This window comes from Amblyraja radiata, chromosome 4 (genome assembly GCF_010909765.2).
Source record: "Amblyraja radiata isolate CabotCenter1 chromosome 4, sAmbRad1.1.pri, whole genome shotgun sequence".
Lineage (NCBI taxonomy): Eukaryota > Metazoa > Chordata > Chondrichthyes > Rajiformes > Rajidae > Amblyraja > Amblyraja radiata.
Genome location: NC_045959.1, coordinates 104,353,380 through 104,372,351, shown reverse-complemented (window position 1 = coordinate 104,372,351; position 18,972 = coordinate 104,353,380). Strand labels below are relative to the sequence as shown.

General features: G+C 43.3%; 1 protein-coding gene across 2 annotated transcripts in view; it reads right to left on the bottom strand.

Moving 5' to 3' along the window:
- The window catches only part of c4h8orf88 (chromosome 4 C8orf88 homolog), a 55,575-nt gene that overhangs the window by 24,672 nt on the left and 11,931 nt on the right, over positions 1-18,972 (bottom strand). For both annotated transcript variants that reach the window (XM_033020156.1, XM_033020155.1), the window contains exon 2: positions 11,647-11,744. In XM_033020156.1, the coding sequence (XP_032876047.1) occupies positions 11,647-11,744 (98 nt within the window). The remainder of the gene's footprint in view (positions 1-11,646; positions 11,745-18,972) is intronic.

Below are 18,972 nucleotides of genomic sequence, written 5' to 3'. Positions count from 1 at the left end.
AAATACCAGTTGGCAAATGAAATAGAGCAGCCACAGGCCTTTGGCCCACCAGGATTGCGCCAATCCAGATACAATACAAATCTTCCCTCTGCCTGCACATGGGCTGCATCTCTATTCCCTGCCTGCTCGTGTGTCTGTCTAAATGACCCTTAAACATTGCTATCAGTTCAACCACTTCCCCTGAAAGAGTGTTCTGGAAACTTTGTGATGAAATTGAAGCCTTGGTGGCACCTTCAACCTCTCCAAATAAACAATTAACAGGGTCTCCTAATATTTGTTTTGTGTCGTGTCATTCGAAGCCAAACATGTAAAGAATTTGATTAATCATTCAATGGATAGATTTGAATTTGTCTTCTTGATCTTTTTAAGGAAATGTGTTGTGTTCCTACCAAGACTATCCAAGTGTTCATAAACCAGAAGCCTTGGATGAATGAGGACGCCTGCAAACTAATGAGGACCAGATCTTTGGTTTCTAAGTCCTGTGAATCAGGATCATATAAGAAGTCCTGTACAACCAAAAAGAGCCATTGAGAAGGCAAAGAGACACTTTTGTTCAATGCAGGGCTTTCATGCCACTACTCCTAGAAGGTGAAAGCAAGTAGAACATAGAACAATACTGTACATTAACAGGCCCTTTGGCCCAGTATATCTGCCGAACGTGGTACGAAGATCACCTCTTATCTGCCTGCACATAATCTATATCCTTCAATTTCCTGCATTCCATATATCCGATGCCCACGATCATATCTGGCTCAACCATTATCCCTGGCAGCATTTTCCAGGCACTCAGCACCTTTCTGTGTAAAAATCTTGCTCCGCACGTCTCCTTTAAAGTTTGCCCTTATCACCATAAAGCTATCCTTAGCATTTGATTTCACCATCCTGGGTAAAGGGTTCTGACTATCTACCCTCAGTATGCCTCGTATAAGGTGCACTTGTATCAGGTCTTTCTGCAACCTCAGATGTTCCAAAGAAAACAATCCAAGTCTGTCCAACCCCTCCCTTTAACCAATATCCTCCAAATCCAGGCATCATTTTAATAAATCCTGTGCACACTTTGCAAAGCCTTCACATTCAGCCTGCCTGACCAAAGTTCTAGTCCTATAAAGCTGCATCATGACAAGGAGGGAGTGTAGGTTTACAAGGTTAATTCCCGGGATGGCGGGATTGTCATATGCTGAGAGAATGGAGCAGCTGGGCTTGTACACTCTGGAGTTTAGAAGGATGAGAGGGTATCTCATTGAAACATATAAAATTGTTAAGAGTTTGGACACGCTAGAGGCAGGAAACATGTTCCCGATGTTGGGGGAGTCCAGAACCAGGGGCCAGTTTAAGAATAAGGAGTAAGCCATTTAGAACAGACGAGGAAACACTTTTTCTCACAGAGAGTGGTGAGTCTGTGGAATTCTCTGCCTCAGAGGGCGGTGGAGGCAGCTTCTCTGGATGCTTTCAAGAGAGAGCTAGTTAGGGCTCTTAAAAAGAGCGGAGTCAGGGGATATGGGGAGAAGGCAGGAACGGGGTACTGATTGGGGATGATCAGCCATGATCACATTGAATGGCGGTGCTGGCTCGAAGGGCCGAATGGCCTACTCCTGCACCAGTTGTCTATAAGTAGCTCCAGTGATAGTGGTGCATCACTCGCAGACAACCCAAGTACCTTCTATGCTCGCTTCGAAGGGGAATACATCGTTATACCTTCACGGGCCTCTACAGTCCACAACAACACTGTGATCTATGTTTTTTTGGTCAACATCAGAAGACCTTTCACAATGTGAACCCTTGCAAATCATCTGCCCTTGGAAAGCATCCGGCCCAAGTGACATACCTAACTGTGTTCTTAAAATATGTGCAGACCAGGCACGTGCCATCAGGGTAGGCAAGGTACGCAGTGCCCACTCCGACTAAAATTATAAAATGGTAATTATTAAATATAAATAGTAAAGACACGGGAGAATTATGCCTACCTAAGAGATCAATCAATAAAAGATCAATCTCTTAGGTAGGCATAATTCTCCCGTGCCTTTCACCCATAGTACATGTAACACGCGAAAGTATGTGCAACTCGCATGCCATCGACACTGCTTCAAGCCTTCAATAACAAAGGTCCATGAAGGCAGCTGAAATTCTGCCTTTGCACCGTGGACTGCGTGCATGTGCTGCGCAGCGTACTGCACATGTGCAACGCAAGTTTCTTGGCGGCTTTTTCCAAACATGGATTGTCATTATCTTAAGAGTATCTTAAGAAACAAAGCGAAGAATTGAGTTTGTGTACAAATGTGGTAAGTAGATTTCTTTGAGCTATATGTTTTTAAATACTTTATTAAGAGATAAGGCTTTGAAGACAAATTACTTTATAAAAGTCGACTGACTGCCCATCGGAGAAGAGAACAATCTGCTCATGCACGGTTAAAAATTTATTTTTTAAAAAGCCAGCTGACAGCTTACGGAGAGAACAATCTGCGCATGAGCGGTTTTCAAGATTTTTTTCAAAGCCAACTGACTGCCTACCCTGAGTAATTACTCACGGCACGTGCCTGGTGCGGTTCAATGAATAGAGTTTCAAGGACATCTTCAAACGCTCACTACAATAGTACGAGGTCCCCACCTGCTTCAATAGGTCATCCTTAATAGCAGTGCTCAAGAAGTGAGAGGTGACATGCCTCAATGACTACCAGCAGTGGGACTTGTCCATTGTGTGGAAGACCTTTCAGAAATTGGTTATGATGCATACCAACTCTTGCCTTGGTAAGAACCTGGATCAATTACAATTCACCTACGCCACAAATGATGAACAGTGGAGCCACAAGGAACATCTGATGCTGGAATTGAGGAAAACAAAGTGCTGGAGTAACTTAATGGGTCAGGCAGCATTTCTGGAGGTCTTGAACAGGTAACGTTTCACGTTGGGACCCTTCTTCAGACTCAAATGCAATCTCCCTGGCTCTCTTCTACAGCTCAGTGTAATGTGGCACTGTTGTATAACCCTCATTCGATCGTGACTTAGGGAGATAACAAAACTATTATGAACAGGTGATTAATTGTCAGCGTGAACTTGGTAGGACCTGTTTCCATGCTGTATCTCCAAAACTAATAAAGATAAACATCATCTCCTCTATTTGAGGAAGGGCATTTTTGCTATTGAGGGAGTGCAGCGTAGGTTCACGAGGTTAATTCCCGGGATGGCGGGACTGACATATGATGAAAGAATGGAGTGACTGGGCTTGTATTCACTGGAATTTAGAAGGATGAGAGCGGATCTTAGAAACATATAAAATTATTAAAGGATTGGACAAGCTAGATGCAGGAAACATGTTCCCCATGTTGGGAGAATCCAGAACCAGGGGCCACAGTTTAAGAATAAGGGATAGGCCATTTAGAACTGAGATGAGGAAAAACTTTTTCATACAGAGTTGTGAATTTGTGGAATTCCTCTGCCTCTGAAGGCAGTGGAGGCCGATTCAAAAGAAAATTAGATAGAGCTGGTTGAGTCCTTCAAACTGACTCTACTCACCACTGGACCCACGCACAAGCTTGGTCATACACTAGACCTAGTGCTTTCGTCTGGTCTCCCAATTTGTAATACAGAAATTATTGATGCCCGTCTGCCTGATCATAGTGCAATCATATTCGATGCATCTCTGCCTTTCTCCCCCTCAAAATCCCATCTCCCTGCTCGCTACTCCCGCTACGTAAACTCCTCGACCGCCAGTAAGTTCTCTGAGGCTCTCATAGCCGCCCCCGACATCTGCACTATTGAGGCGTCTCCCCTCCATCTCAGCACCGGCTACCTAATTTCTTTATTCAATACTACTTGCTCTTCCATTCTGGATTCTGTTGCTTCTCTTAAAATGAAAAATCTTAAGCCTAAAGGCTGGCCGTGGCTCAATGACACCACCAGAGCCCTAAGAAGAGAATGTAGAAAATCAGAACGGAAGTACAAATCTGATAAGCTTCAAATTTCCTTTGAACTCATGAAAAACAATCTTCACAAATACCAGGAAGCAGTAAAATCTGCAAGAACAAAATACTTTTCCACCCTTATTTCCAAAAACGCTCATAACTCCAAGGTCCTTTTTAGTACCATCACCTCCATCATAAGTCCTGCCCCCAGCACCAGCTTAACTGGGTCCCCTGTTAAGTGCAAGGAATTTACTCCATTTTTCACCAGCAAAGTAAAGAACATCAGAACGAATATTTCCCCTCTCATCTGTGACCTGGCTGTCTCATTGATCTGTTCTTCAAAATTAGACTGTTTCCATCCCGTTACTCTACCCTCCCTTGTAAAACTGGTCACCACCATGAAACCTACTACCTGTCCCCTCAACATTGTCCCCTCTGCCCTTCTGAAGGATGTCATTACATAGCCGGTCCCAGCATCCTCGCCATCTTCAACAGTTCTCTGACCACTGGCACTGTTCCTACCTACTTCAAGCATGCGGTGGTCCAGCCCCTCCTGAAAAAACCTAACCGCGACCCCACCTTGCCAAGCAACTACAGACTCATTTCAAAACTGCCTTTCCTTTCAAAAGCCCTTGAAAAGGTAATTTTAAGTCAACTTATACCTTACCTTCACCAAAATACTATCTTGGAAACTTTCCAATCAGGTTTCAGGGCCCACCACAGCACAGAGTCTGCCTTGTTGAAGGTACATAATGACCTACTGCTCACCGTTGACTCCGGCGACTGTGCAATCCTGCTCCTTCTCGACCTCAGCGCAGCATTTGATACTGTCGACCACCCATCCTAATTGACCGTCTCCTGTATGGGGTTGGTATTGATGGCACTGCCCTGAGCTGGTTCATCCCCTACCTCAAAGGTAGGAATTTCTCTACTAACATAGGCAACTCTTTCTCCTCCCCAGCCAGCTTCTGCTGCGAGGTTCCACAAGGTTCCATCCTTGGCCCCATTCTCTTCTCCCTGTATATGCTCCCTTTAGGCCAAGTCATTCAAGGGCACAGCATTTCCTTCCATTGCTTTGCAGACGATACACAACTCTATCTCCCCCTGAAGCCCAAAAACCGATCAAATCTACTTAACCTTATCCACTGCCTCGAGGATATAAAGTGTTGGATGGCCCAGAACTTCCTCCAACTAAATGAGAGCAAGTCTGAGGTCATCCTTCTCGGCCTCTCATCTCAATCAAAATGATAGCAGGCAGCCTTGGAAGCCTTACCCCATTACTCAAACCTCACGTCAAAAGCCTTGGCGTGATATTGACTCAGCATTGAAATTTGACAAACAAGTCAATGCCGTGGTAAAAGCTAGCTTCTTCCAGCTTCGGACGATAGCTAAAGTAAAACAATTCCTCCAGTTTGATGACCTCAAAAAAATCATCCACACATTTATCTCCTCCCGCCTCGATTACTGCAACTCCCTTTACACTGGCATCAGGCAATCTTCCCTGTCCCGCCTGCAACTGGTCCAAAACGCCGCAGCGAGACTCCTGACGGGCACCCGAAAAAGGGAGCACATCACCCCGATTCTGGCCTTTCTCCACTGGCTCCCTGCGCGGTTCCAAATAAATTTCAAGAACCTTCTTTATGTTGACAAAGCCCTTAACGGGCTTGCCCCCACCTACATCAAAAGTCTGCTTACCCACACCACCTCCAGGTCCCTCAGATCGGCCGACTTCGGGTTACTGAACATCCCGCGGTCTAGGCATAAGCTCAGGGGCGACCGCGCCTTTGCGGTTGCAGCTCCTACACTGTGGAACAGCATCCCTCCTCCCATCAGAACTTCCCCCTCCATCGACTCCTTTAAGTCGAGACTTAAAACTCATCTTTACTCTCAAGCCTTTCTTGACGTCCTCGGAGGGAGGGCTATATGTATGTATTTATGTATGTACTTAATCTATGAACCAATGTTGTATAACGTTAGTACCTCCAAAACGAGAGTTGTTTTTTAAATGTGCTATAGAAATAAAAGTGACTTGACTTGACTTGAGAGCTCTTGGAATCAAGGGGTATGGGGAGAAGGCAGGAACCGGGTACTGATTGTGAATGGTCAGCCATGATCACATTGAATGGTGGTGCTGGCTCAAAGGGCCGAATGGCCTACTCCTGCATCTACTGTCTATGTATCTTATTGACAATGTCAGAGAACCAGGTCTCTGCACATACCTATGCAAATATATCCTTGACTTCCTCATCATCAGACCTCAATCAGTATGAATTGATAACAACACTTTCTACTCAAAAACACAGGGGTATCTCAAGCTGTATGTTGAGTCCCTTGCTCTATTTTCTCTATACCCATAACTCTGTAGCTAGACATAGATAAATCTTTATGTTTGTTACACCATTGTTGTTCAACATATTACAGCTAACAAAGAATCAAAGTACAGGAAGGAAATCGATAATCTGATTGAATTGTGCCACAACAATGATCTTGACCTTCTAAGTTGATTGTCGTCTCCAGGAAGAGAAAGCCCAGGATCCATGAACCTGAATTAATCAGCGGGATAGCACTGCAGTGTGTGTCAACAGCTTCAAATTCCTGGGTGTGCCACTCTGTGAAGATGTCTTGGGCCAAGCCAACCGATGCAATCATAAAGAAACCTCAGTTTGTGGAGATTCGGCATGTCGCTGAATATTCTATCGAAGTTCTGCAGGTAGACCGCATACTGACTGGTTACACCGCAGCCTGGTTCGGCAGCTCAAGAGTAACATGATTTCAGGACAATAATCTCTTTCAACAAGATGGAGTTAGTTATCAACACCACCATCGCAGAGCTGGCCAAGTTCAGAGCGGGTGGAGCTGTGGTGGCGCGCGACTGCGACCCGACCCCGGCAATTCGGAGGCTCCAACTGCAGGTCTGGTGGACGGTGACACCGGGAGCCCGCGGGTCCCTGCTGGGAGACTGCTTTTCGGGGCTTCCGCAACGGCGACTTCTCCCGCCCGAGTTGCGGGGTTGAAAATTACCTGGAGCGGGGCCTTACATCATCGCCCGGCGCGGCTTTAACGGCCGCGGGACTTATTTACCATCGCCCGCCGGGGGCTTTGACTCTGACATCAGGAGGAGAATGAGGAGTGCAGGGGAGAGATAAGACTTTGCCTTCCATCACAATGAGGAGGAGATTCACTGTGATGGATGTTTGTGTAAATTGTGTTGTGTCTTGGTTCTTTTTCTTGTGTGTATGACTGCAGAAACCAAATTACGTTTGAACCTCAATGAGGTTCAAATGACACAAATAAATTGTATTGTATTGTATTGACATGGCAAAGTAGAGCCCCAATCAGCATCAATGGTGCTAAAGTGGAAATGGAGAGAGTTAAGTTCCTTGGCGTTAATATAACCAATGATCTGACATGGACTGACCACATTGATGAGATAGCCAAGGCAGCACACCAACGACTCTACTTCAAAGGTATTTTATTGTCACATTTACTAATTAAAGTACAGCGATATTCGTATTACCATACAGCCGTACTAAAAAAAGTAACAAGACACACAACTACATAAAAGTTAACATAAACATCCACCACAGATTCCACATTCCTCACTGTGATGGAAGGCAGTAAAGTCTAATCTTCTTCCCTCATTTTTCTCCCGTGGTTGGGGCAGTCGAACCATCCGTTGGGGCGATCGAAGTTCCCACAGCCGGCAGTTGAAGCCCCCCCGCGTCGGGGCGATCGAAGCTCCCACGGCTTCAGAGACCTTGAGCTTCACAGTGTTAAAATCCACAGGCTCCCGCAGTTGGAGCTCAAAGGTCGATCCCTGGCAAAGGGATCATCAGCTCACGATGTTAAAGTCCCGCAGGCTCCTCTTCTTGAGGAGACCGAGAAAATCCGGCATGTCTCCAATACACTTCTACAGATGCACCGGCGAGTTGCATCATAGCTTGGTTCGGGAAAAGTTCTGCCAAACACCGCAAAAAATTACAGCAAGTTGTCAATTTAGCGCAGTCCATCGCAGAGACCAGACACCCCAACATTGACTTAATCTATACTTCACGCTGCCTCGGAAAAGCAGCAAACATAATCAAAGACTTGTCTCACTCCAGCCATTCTTTCTCTGCTCCCTTCCGGCAGAAGATACAAAAGTTTGAAAGCACGCACCACCAGACTTAGAAACAGCTTCTTCTCATCTGTTATAGCAGTTCTGAACAGTCCTTCCGTAAGCTAGGGTACTGTCTGATTTACCTTACCCCATTGTGGACATTGGACTTTTCTGTGGAACCAATGTACTACAATGCTAAAAACTATATTCTGCACTCTGTATAACCCCTTTGCACAATCTATTGTACTCGAGTTTGACTTGATTGTATTTATATATGGTATATCTGTTTGGACAGCATTCAAAACAAAAGCTTTGCACTACATTTTAGTACACATGACAATAATAAACTTAAACACCCAGGAATGAAGGAGCCTGCAGAAAAGGGGGGACATCGCCTAGTACAGCAAGTTGTCAATTTAGCGCAGTCCATCGCAGAGACCAGACACCCCAACATTGACTTAATCTATACTTCACGCTGCCTCGGAAAAGCATATGATAAAAGCGCCTTGAGTATTAGAAAGGAGCTATATAAATCCCATCCATTATTATTACATCACGACCTCTCCATTATTGAAAAGATCAACAGGAATAGCTACCTCAAGACGGCAACTAATATCAAATCATCTTGGCCATATTTTGATCTTGCTGCTTCCACCAGGAAGGTGGTACAGGATCCTGAGAGCTGTTACCTCTAGGTTCAAGAACAGCTACTTCTCATCAACCATCAAGCTCTTGAACAACACTGCAAAACCCTAAATACAACTCTACCTTAGCAATTATGGGCTATGTTAGTTTGCACGATGTACTTTGGTTTGCACTATTGTGGTCTGATTACCCAGTATTGATGATAATTTATTATATTATTGATTATTGTATATGTATTTGTTGTGTTGTTGGTTTAATGTGCCTTTAAAGCTGCAGTAAGTGAGAATTTTATTGTTCCCTTCCCAGTGCATATGACACTCTTTCGCAGAATTGTTTAAGCGGATATTAAGGGCTAAATTATGTGGTTCCTGTAACGTACATCAGCAATTGGTGTCATTGTAGCATGAAATTGACAACAACCTCTGGAGTTAGCACAACTGCTGTTAAACACAAAATTCATGCATTGCTGTGACTGATTGCCCTTTACAAAATGCACTACATATTTATTAATTCATGGGATGTGGACATCATACGCAAGACAAGCTTTTATAACCCTCGAGAAGGTGATGGTGAGTATTTCTTGAATCTTTCGCATGAAGGTATTATCATATTGTTTTGTCAGGAATTTCAGGAGTGAGACAGTGACAATGAAAGAACAGTAATACATTTCAAAATCAGGAGTCAGAGTGCATAGTTGAGGAACCGACATTGATTTTCTAGATATGTACACTGCAGCCAAAGAGCCCCAATGGTGGAAGTACTGAACATTTGACTTGGTGGATTATTGCCTTTCATATGAACTTATGTTGGATGTATTGATTCTTGGATGTTTTCAAATATTTTACATGTGGCTTTCAAATGTGCTGCTGGATGGCTATGATTTCTACCAAGTGGAGGTCACTTTGTTTAAGGATGAATCAAAACATTCATGCCTAATATACACCAGATTACATACATTTACACTTTAATATGAAATGTGTAGCTCACAGCAAGGCCATCGTCATTCTAATGAAGTAGACCAAGGCATGAATTGCATTGAAGATACATTGAGCGCATCCTCAATAAAATGGCTTGTTGACAGTATCTTTATTTATACCATGGCTGGGATTCATCATGTAGGTTGAATAAGAAGTTATTTGAGAAGGCTTTTAATGCAGCTGCATTTACTCAGACATAGAGAGGAGGACGACTCTAAAATGATTTCTAATGTGGCCTGGCAAACTACTTGGCTCAGGGGCAATTAGCAAGAGCAGTTAATAGTGACACAACTAACATAGCTGCTATCTCACAGCAGCAGCAACCCATCTTAATTGCAAGTAGAAGTCAGGGAAATTTAACTGCCACAGGGAGACACATTTGCAGAAAAAAATGTGGTTACAGTACAGCCAGGCATATGGATATAACCATATAATAACCATATAACAATTACAGCACGGAAACAGGCCATCTCGACCCTTCTAGTCCGTGCCGAACACATAATCTCCCCTAGTCCCATATACCTGCGCTCAGACCATAACCCTCCATTCCTTTCCCATCCATATAACTATCCAATTTATTTTTAAATGATAAAAACGAACCTGCCTCCACCACCTTCACCGGAAGCTCATTCCACACAGCTACCACTCTCTGAGTAAAGAAGTTCCCCCTCATGTTACCCCTAAACTTCAGTCCCTTAATTCTCAAGTCATGTCCCCTTGTTTGAATCTTCCCTACTCTCAGTGGGAAAAGCTTTTCCACGTCAACTCTGTCTATCCCTCTCATCATTTTAAAAACCTCTATCAAGTCCCCCCTTAACCTTCTGCGCTCCAAAGAATAAAGCCCTAACTTGTTCAACCTTTCTCTGTAACTTAGTTGCTGAAACCCAGGCAACATTCTAGTAAATCTCCTCTGTACTCGCTCTATTTTGTTGACATCCTTCCTATAATTAGGCGACCAAAATTGTACACCATACTCCAGAATTGGCCTCACCAATGCCTTGTACAATTTTAACATTACATCCCAACTTCTATACTCAATGCTCTGATTTATAAAGGCCAGCACACCAAAAGCTTTCTTTACCACCCTATCTACATGAGATTCCACTTTCAGGGAACTGTGCACAGTTATTCCCAGATCCCTCTGTTCACCTACATTCTTCAATTCCCTACCATTTACCATGTACGTCCTATTTTGATTTGTCCTGCCAAGATGTAGCACCTCACACTTATCAGCATTAAACTCCATCTGCCATCTTTCAGCCCACTCTTCCAACTGGCATAAATCTCTCTGTAGACTTTGAAACTCTACTTCATTACCCGCAACCCCACCTATCTTAGTATCATCTGCATACTTACTAATCCAATTTACCACACCATCGTCCAGATCATTGATGTACATGACAAACAACAGTAGACCCAACACAGATCCCTGTGGCACCCCACTCGTCACTGGCCTCCAACCTGACAAACAACCATCCACCATTACTCTCTGGCATCTCCCATTCAGCCACTGTTGAATCCATCTTGCTACTCCACCATTAATACCCAACCATTGAACCTTCTTAACCAACCTTCCATGAGGAACCTTGTCAAAGGCCTTACTGAAGTCCATATACACAACATCCACTGCTTTACCCTCATCAATTTCCCGAGTAACATCTTCAAAAAATTCAAGAAGATTAGTTAAACATGACCTTCCAGGCACAAATCCATGTTGACTGATATGCAGGGGGAGGAGGAATATGGATTATGTGCAGTAAGATAAGAGATGGTCTCAGCATCATGTTGGCACAGACACTGAGGGCCGAAGGGCCTGTTCTTGTGCTGTACTGTTTTGTTCTATGTTCTAAATCCACAATCACAATAAATACTTTAATTCTTCTTATAGGTATAGTCATACTGTCCAGCAGCATATTACACTATGATTATATACTGCTGATATACCACATAAATCTGATTTTCCATATGCACTGAATTTGGCAGATTGGTAATAAAAATAATTGAGTGATAAACAGTGCCACTTACCTATCTCAGCAGATAAACGATGCAATGGTCTTGCTGGTTTGAGGGATTTGCGGATTACCGGTACCTTCCTGGTGGTATCCATGATTATTGGAGAGATCCTATTATAAAATTTGCAGTTTTTTAACAATGCATTAAAATAATCTAATGAAAGCAAAATTTAAACATGTCATGTGGATAACTTTAAAAAATGCAGTAACACAAAAATTAAATCAGATGTAGACACATGAATCATCTCTAAATTCTAACGTTAAAATGCCTTGCAGCATTGCAAAGATTTGTATGTAAAGATACATATTTCTCATCAATATATTAGAATTTTCAAACTTGAGATAATGTCAATATTATTTATTTGATACTAAACACAATTTTCTCATTGCGAGATTACAGAAGTTTTACAGATATAATAAATCTATAATAAAGCTGGACCCTGCTTTCCAACATTCTTAATCATGAATTCTGGATTTTTCTATTTAAAAGAAATCTTGAAAAAGACTATATTTAGGGTTAAATTCTGAACTTCTGAAGATGGTTTGAAAACCAGTGTTCTTTTTATGTATTTGTGCATCTTCACTGATCGAATGCATCTCTTTTAGATTATCACAGATGCAATTCATTGATTCATTCACTCATTCATTCACTCATTCATTCAAATGACAAAGAAAAAAATACGATGCGGTCTCACCAACGTCTTATAAAACTGCAACATGACCTCCCAATTTCTATACTCAATACTCTGACTGATGATTGCCAAATGCCAAAAGCCTTTTTGATCACCTTATCTACCTGCGACTCGACCTTCAAGGAACCATGCACCTGTACTCCTAGATCAATTCTTTATCTCTGCTTCCCTCTCTGTTGATATAGCCTTCAGACCTGCATTCACAGAAGTCAGCTTTACAATTATTGCACCAAAACATGTTGGAAACAGCATGCTACTTTTTTTTTGCTCAAATGGTCAACATATTGATAAAGTTAATATTTGCAGATCCTCTTAATAAGCTTTCCCAGACCAGCTGGATCCTTAAAAGTAAAGGTCCCAGTAGCAGCAGGGACTTGTACAAAGCAATATTGTCATCATACTGGCGTCAGAATAAGTACAATTCATTAAAAAGACAAAACAAACTTTGACAACCAACTCGTACTCCATGTCTTAGCTGGTTATTGCACCTCCCGAAAATGCTTAATGTTTCTTAATGTCTCTGACAATTAGGCAATATCATTCAGTGGTTAAAATACAATTAAATTTATGTTTAAGTTAAAAAAAAGAATTTAAGATATTAAAAATCTTTAACTAAACCAAATTCATTTCAGAAAACAGAACACCTATACTATTAAACACTTGGTAAGAATGTCTGGATGTGAAGATCACTGTACTAGCCAAGAATGAATCCTGACATGAATATTTCACGTGAAAATGTGACGTGTGCAGATCAGTAGAGGCAAGACAACAGGAGGATGCTTTGCTCTGAAGTTTCAGATAGAATTGGGCAAGCTAGCATTGAATATTTCCACAGATGAGAGCAGTTAACTGGAGTACAGTTGATTATTTGCCTTGCTCTTCGGAAACGACAACAACAAAAATCACATCTTTAACAGTCTTTCACAAATTCTAGTCTCAGTTTGCCCAATCCACCAGCCCAGACAAGGTACCAAGTTTCTGCAGTCAAGATTACGAAGCTTAGGATAAGAATTTCACAGCTCAACCAAGCTATAACTAACAATAATCAGTGAAGACCAAATCTGAGAAATTATTTGCCAACACCTCGAACAGCATGGGGTGAAGTGCAGATGCTTCTACCTACCGAGGGAATTAACCTCCATCATCCAGACCGTAGTCTACATCCCACCCCAGGTAGATGTCCATCTGGCACTGGGGGAGCTGCACGCCGTGGTCAACAAGCACCAGATGGCTTACCGGGGAGGCCGGGGACTTCAACAAAGCCAACCTTAAGAAATAGCTCCCTAACATACACCAACACGTCTCCGGCAGCACCAGAGGACAAAACACCCTCGATCATTACTACATGACCATCAAAGAAGCTTATCGCTCTATCCTTCGCCCTCACTTCAGAAAATCCAACCATTCAGCAGTGCTGCTTCTTCCTGCCTACAGGCAGGAACTGAAGAGAGCATCCTCAGAGGTGAGGACTGTACAGAGCTGGTTGGGGAGGCAGAGGAACAACTCCAGGACTGTTTGGAGTCTGCAGACTGGGCAATGTTCAAGGACTCTGTATCGGACCAGAATGAATACGCCACAGTCGTTACAGACTTCATAAGAAAATGTGTGGAGGACTGGATCACAACTAAAACCTTCCAAGTGTTTCTTAACCAGAAGCATAGAAACATAGAAAATAGGTGCAGGAGGAGGCCATTCGGCCCTTCGAGCCAGCACCGCCATTCATTGTGATCATTGGCTGATCGTCCCCAATCAATAACCCGTGCCTGCTTTCTCCCCATATCCCTTGATTCCACTAGCCCCTAGAGCTCTATCTAACTCTCTCTTAAATCCAATCAGCGATGCAGCCTCCACTGCCTTCCGTTGGCAGGGAATTCCACAAATTCACAACTCTCTGGGTGAAAATGTTTCTCACCTCAGTCTTAAATCGCCTCCCCTTTATTCTAAGACTGTGGCCCCTGGTCCTGGATTCGCCCAACATTGGGAACAATTTTCCTGCATCTAGCTTGTCCAGTCCTTTTATATGTTTCTATAAGATCCCCCTCATCCTTCTAAACTCCAGTGAATACAAGCCTAGTCTTTTCAATCTTTCCTCATATGTCAGTCCCGTTATCCCAGGGATCAATTCCGTGAACCTACACTGCACTGCCTCAATCACAAGGATGTCCTTCCTCAAATTAGGACCAAAACTGTACGCAATACTCCAGATGTGGACTCACCAGAGCCCTATACAACTGCAGAAGAACCTCTCTACTCCTATACTGAAATCCTCTTGTTATGAAGGCCAACATTCCATTAGCTTTCTTCACTGCCTGCTGTACCTGCACACCAACTTTCAGTGACCGGTGTACAAAGACACCCAGGTCTCGCTGTACCTCCCCCTTACCTAACCCCATTGAGATAATAATCTGCCCCCTTGTTTTTGCCACCAAAGTGGATAACCTCACATTTATCTATATTATACTGCATCTCCCAAGCATATGCTCACTCACTCAACCTGTCCAGGTCACCCCGCAACCTCCTAACATCCTCTTCACAGTTCACACTGCCACCCAGCTTTGTGTCATCCGCAAACTTGCTAGTGTTGCTCCTAATTCCCTCTTCCAAATCATTAATATATATGGCAAACAGTTGCGGCCCCAACACCGAGCCTTGCGGCACTCCACTCGCCACTGCCTGCCATTCTGAAAAGGACCCGTTCACTCCTACTCTTTGCTTCCTGTCTGCCAACCAATTTTCTATCCACGTCAACACCCTACCCCCAATAATACCATGTGCTCTAATTTTAGTCACTCCCGTGCGGGACCTTATCAAAGGCGTTCTGAAAGTCTAGATACACTACATCCACTGGCGCCCCTTCATCCATTTAACTTGTCACATCCTCAAAAAATTCCAGAAGGTTAGTCAAGCATGATTTTCCTTTCATAAATCCATGCTGACTTGGACTAATCCTTTTACTGCTATCCAAATGCCCCATTATTACCTCTTTAATAATTGACTGCAGCATCTTTCCCACCACCGGTCAGGCTAACTGGTCTGTAATTCCCTGTTTTCTCTCTCGCTCCTTTCTTGAAATGAGGGATAACATTAGCTGTCCTCCAATCCACAGGAACTGAATCTATTGAACATTGGAAAATGATCACCAATGCATCCACTATTTCTAGAGCCACCTCCCTAAGGACCCTGGGATGCAGTCCATCAGGCCCCGGGGATTTATTATCCTTCAGTCCCATTAGTCTACCCAATATTATTTCTCGCCTAATGAAAATTTCTTTCAGTTCCTCGACCCCCTTAGATCTTCTGTCCTCCAGTACTTCTGGGAGATTGTTTGTGTCTTCCTTAGTGAACAGATCCGAAGTACCTGTCCAACTCCTCTGCTATTTCCTTGTTCCCCATAATAATTTCACCCGTCTGCCTTCAAGAAACCCACATTTGACTTTGCTACTCTTTTTCCCCTTAACATATCTAAAGAAGCTTTTACTGTCCTTTATATTCCTAGCCTTGGATGAATCATGAGATCCGCATTCTTCTGAAGACCAGATCCTGGGCATTCAGGTCTGGAGATGCAGAGGTCTACAAGAAGTCCAGATACGACCTTGGTAAGGCCATCAAAAAGGCCAAAAGGGACTTCTGCTCCAAGCTGGAGGATGAGACGGATGTTCTGCAACTACGGCGGGGCTTGAATGCCAGCACCTCCAACAAGGCGAAATCAGGAGGCAGCTCAAATGTCAGGGAAGCATCACTCCCTGACAAGCTCAATGGGTTTTATAAGCGATAGGGAAAACACGGATATGCCTTCCCGGAGCCCCCATTCGCCGGGATGGTATTTCAGTCAGTCACAGAGGCCGACTTCAGAAGATCCTTCAGAAGGGTGAACCCTTGGAAAGTGCCTGGACATGACGGTATACCCGATCGTGTTCTCGAAACCTGTGCAGACCAACTGGCTGGAGTTTTTACGGACATTTTCAACATCTAACTTCTGAGGTCTGAGGTCCCCACCTGCTTTAAAAGGGCATCAATAATACTGGTGCCCAAGAAGAGCAAGGTGATGTGCCTCAGTGACTACCGACCAGTGGCACTAATGTCCGAGGTGATGAAGTGCAGTGAGAGGTTGATTATGGCGCATATCAACTCCTACGAACCTCGACCCACTGCAGTTTGCTTACCGCCACAACAGGTCAACGGTGGATGCGATCTCACTGGCTCTCCACTCCGCTCTGGAGAACTTGGACTACAAAAACACTGTCAGGCTATGTCACACTTCATTGACTACAGCTCGGTGTTTAATACCATCATCCTCTCCAAGCTGGTTGCAAGATCACAGATCTGGGTCTCTGTACATCCCTCTGCAATTGAATCCTCGACTTCCTCATCACAGACCACAGTCTGTCCGTATTGGTGGAAACGTGTCATCCTCAATAACAATTAGCACGGAAGCACCTCAAGGCTGCGTGCTCAGCCCCCCTGCTGTATTCATTCTATACTCATGACTGTGTAGCCGGACATGGTGCGAACTCCATCATCAAGTTCGCCGACGACACCACTGTTGTGGGACGAATCACTCATGGTGATGAGACAGAGTACAGAAGTGAGATCGACCGATTGACCAAATGGTGCCAGCACAACAACCTGGCTCTCAACACCAGCAAAACCAAGGAACTGATTGTGGACTTTGGAAGGGGTAGGATTTGGACCCACAATCCCGTTTATATCAATGGTGGGAAGGGTCAAGAACTTCAAATTCCTGGGCGTGCATATTTCCGAAGATCTTTCCTGGTCCCAGCACACTGACTCAATTATAAAGAAGGCACATCAGCGTCTCTACTTCCTGAGAAGATTACACCGCGTCTGTATGTCAAGGAGGATTCTCGCAAACTTCTACAGGTGCACAGTAGAGAGCATTCTGACTGGCTGCATCATGGCTTGGTTCGGCAACTTGAATGTGTAGGAGCGGAAAATAATGCAGAAAGTTGTGACCACTGTCCAGTCCATCATCTGACCTCCCCACCATCGAAGGGATCTATCACAGTCGGTGCCTCAAAAAGGCAGCCAGCATCATCTACGACCCACACCATCCTGGCCACCCACTCATCTGTCCGTTGCCATCAGGAAGGAGGTACAGGAGATTGAAATCTGGAACATTCAGGTTCAAGAACAGCTTCTTCCCCAGTGCCATCAGGCTATTAAACACTACTACAAGCTCTGAACAATAACAGTCTATTGCACTTTTTCTGTCTATTTATTGTGTACATATATGATCTATGGTATATGGACACACTGAACTTTTACCTCCTGTTCTGCATTATGTTTACATATTCTGTTGTGCTGCAGCAAGCAAAAATGTAATTGTCCTATCTGGGACACATGACAATAAAACTATTGACTTGACTCTTGACATAAGCAACTCAGACTTTATAATGTAGATATGATGTTGGATGGAAATCTGTTAAGGTTTTTGTGCTGAGCATTACTTTAAATTGTATGGATGCTAATGAATGTACATTTATTTTGATACATGGGGATAATAGGAGTGTTAATTGAATGCAGCATTAAACATTTACATTGGAATGCTCTTAAATAAATAACACAAAGCATATTATAAAAAAATCATCCTTTGGAAACATCAGATCTTTGTCTTTCCACAGATGCAGCCTGATCTGCTGAATATCCTCAGCATTTTCTTTATATCAGACTTCCAAGCATCTGTAGACTTTTGTTTTACAATATCATGAAGAATACAAGATATGCAGCACCATCCAGTGCCATCTGATGGTAATACAACAATTGTAAACATCAAGTGAACATCATTAACAACTCCAGAAGATAAAATGAAAATAAAAATGATGTTCTGATGAAGGTACTTCGATCTATAAGCATTCTAAGACTTTCCTACCAAATGGTCGAAGGGTATTGAATCATCCTAAGGATGTAAAAGGAACTACAGAAAATCATTACTTTTCATTTAATTTTTAGATACATTATTTTCAAGTGAATTATAACAGCTTTCAGGATTTCTGGCCCTCATATAATAACTGCCATTTCTCTATTTCTCCATCGGCAATCTTTACATAAAATACCAATAATACTGAAATTCATCTAAAGCAAATTCTGGTATCTTCAACTTTGTATCATCAGCAAACTTGGGTACTGCATTTATGATCCAAAGTTTCAGATCATTGATAACATGAGGAAAAGACAAAATAGTTTAGTTTAGAGATACAGCGTGGAAACAGGCCCTTCAGCCCACTGGATTCTCGCCGATCAGCTATCCCTGCACATTAACACTATCCTACACCCACTAGGGACAATTTTTACAATTACCAAGCCAATTAACCTACAAACCTGTACGTCTTTGGAGCATGGAAGGAAAACGATGATCTCGGAAAAAACCCACGCAGGTCACAGGGAGAATGTACAAACTCCGTACAGACAGTACCCACAGTCGGGATCGAACCCGGGTCTCCGGCGCTACATTCGTTGCAAGGCAGCAACTCTACTGCTGCGCCATCATAAACGTCCAGGTCTCCTCCTGGATACAAACTAGAAGAAAATCCTTCAAAGTAATAACAACCATTATATCACCAGAATTTGTGTTCAACTACAAATCAAATATTCCCAATTTGTTATTTCTAGTGCGACATTTCATAACA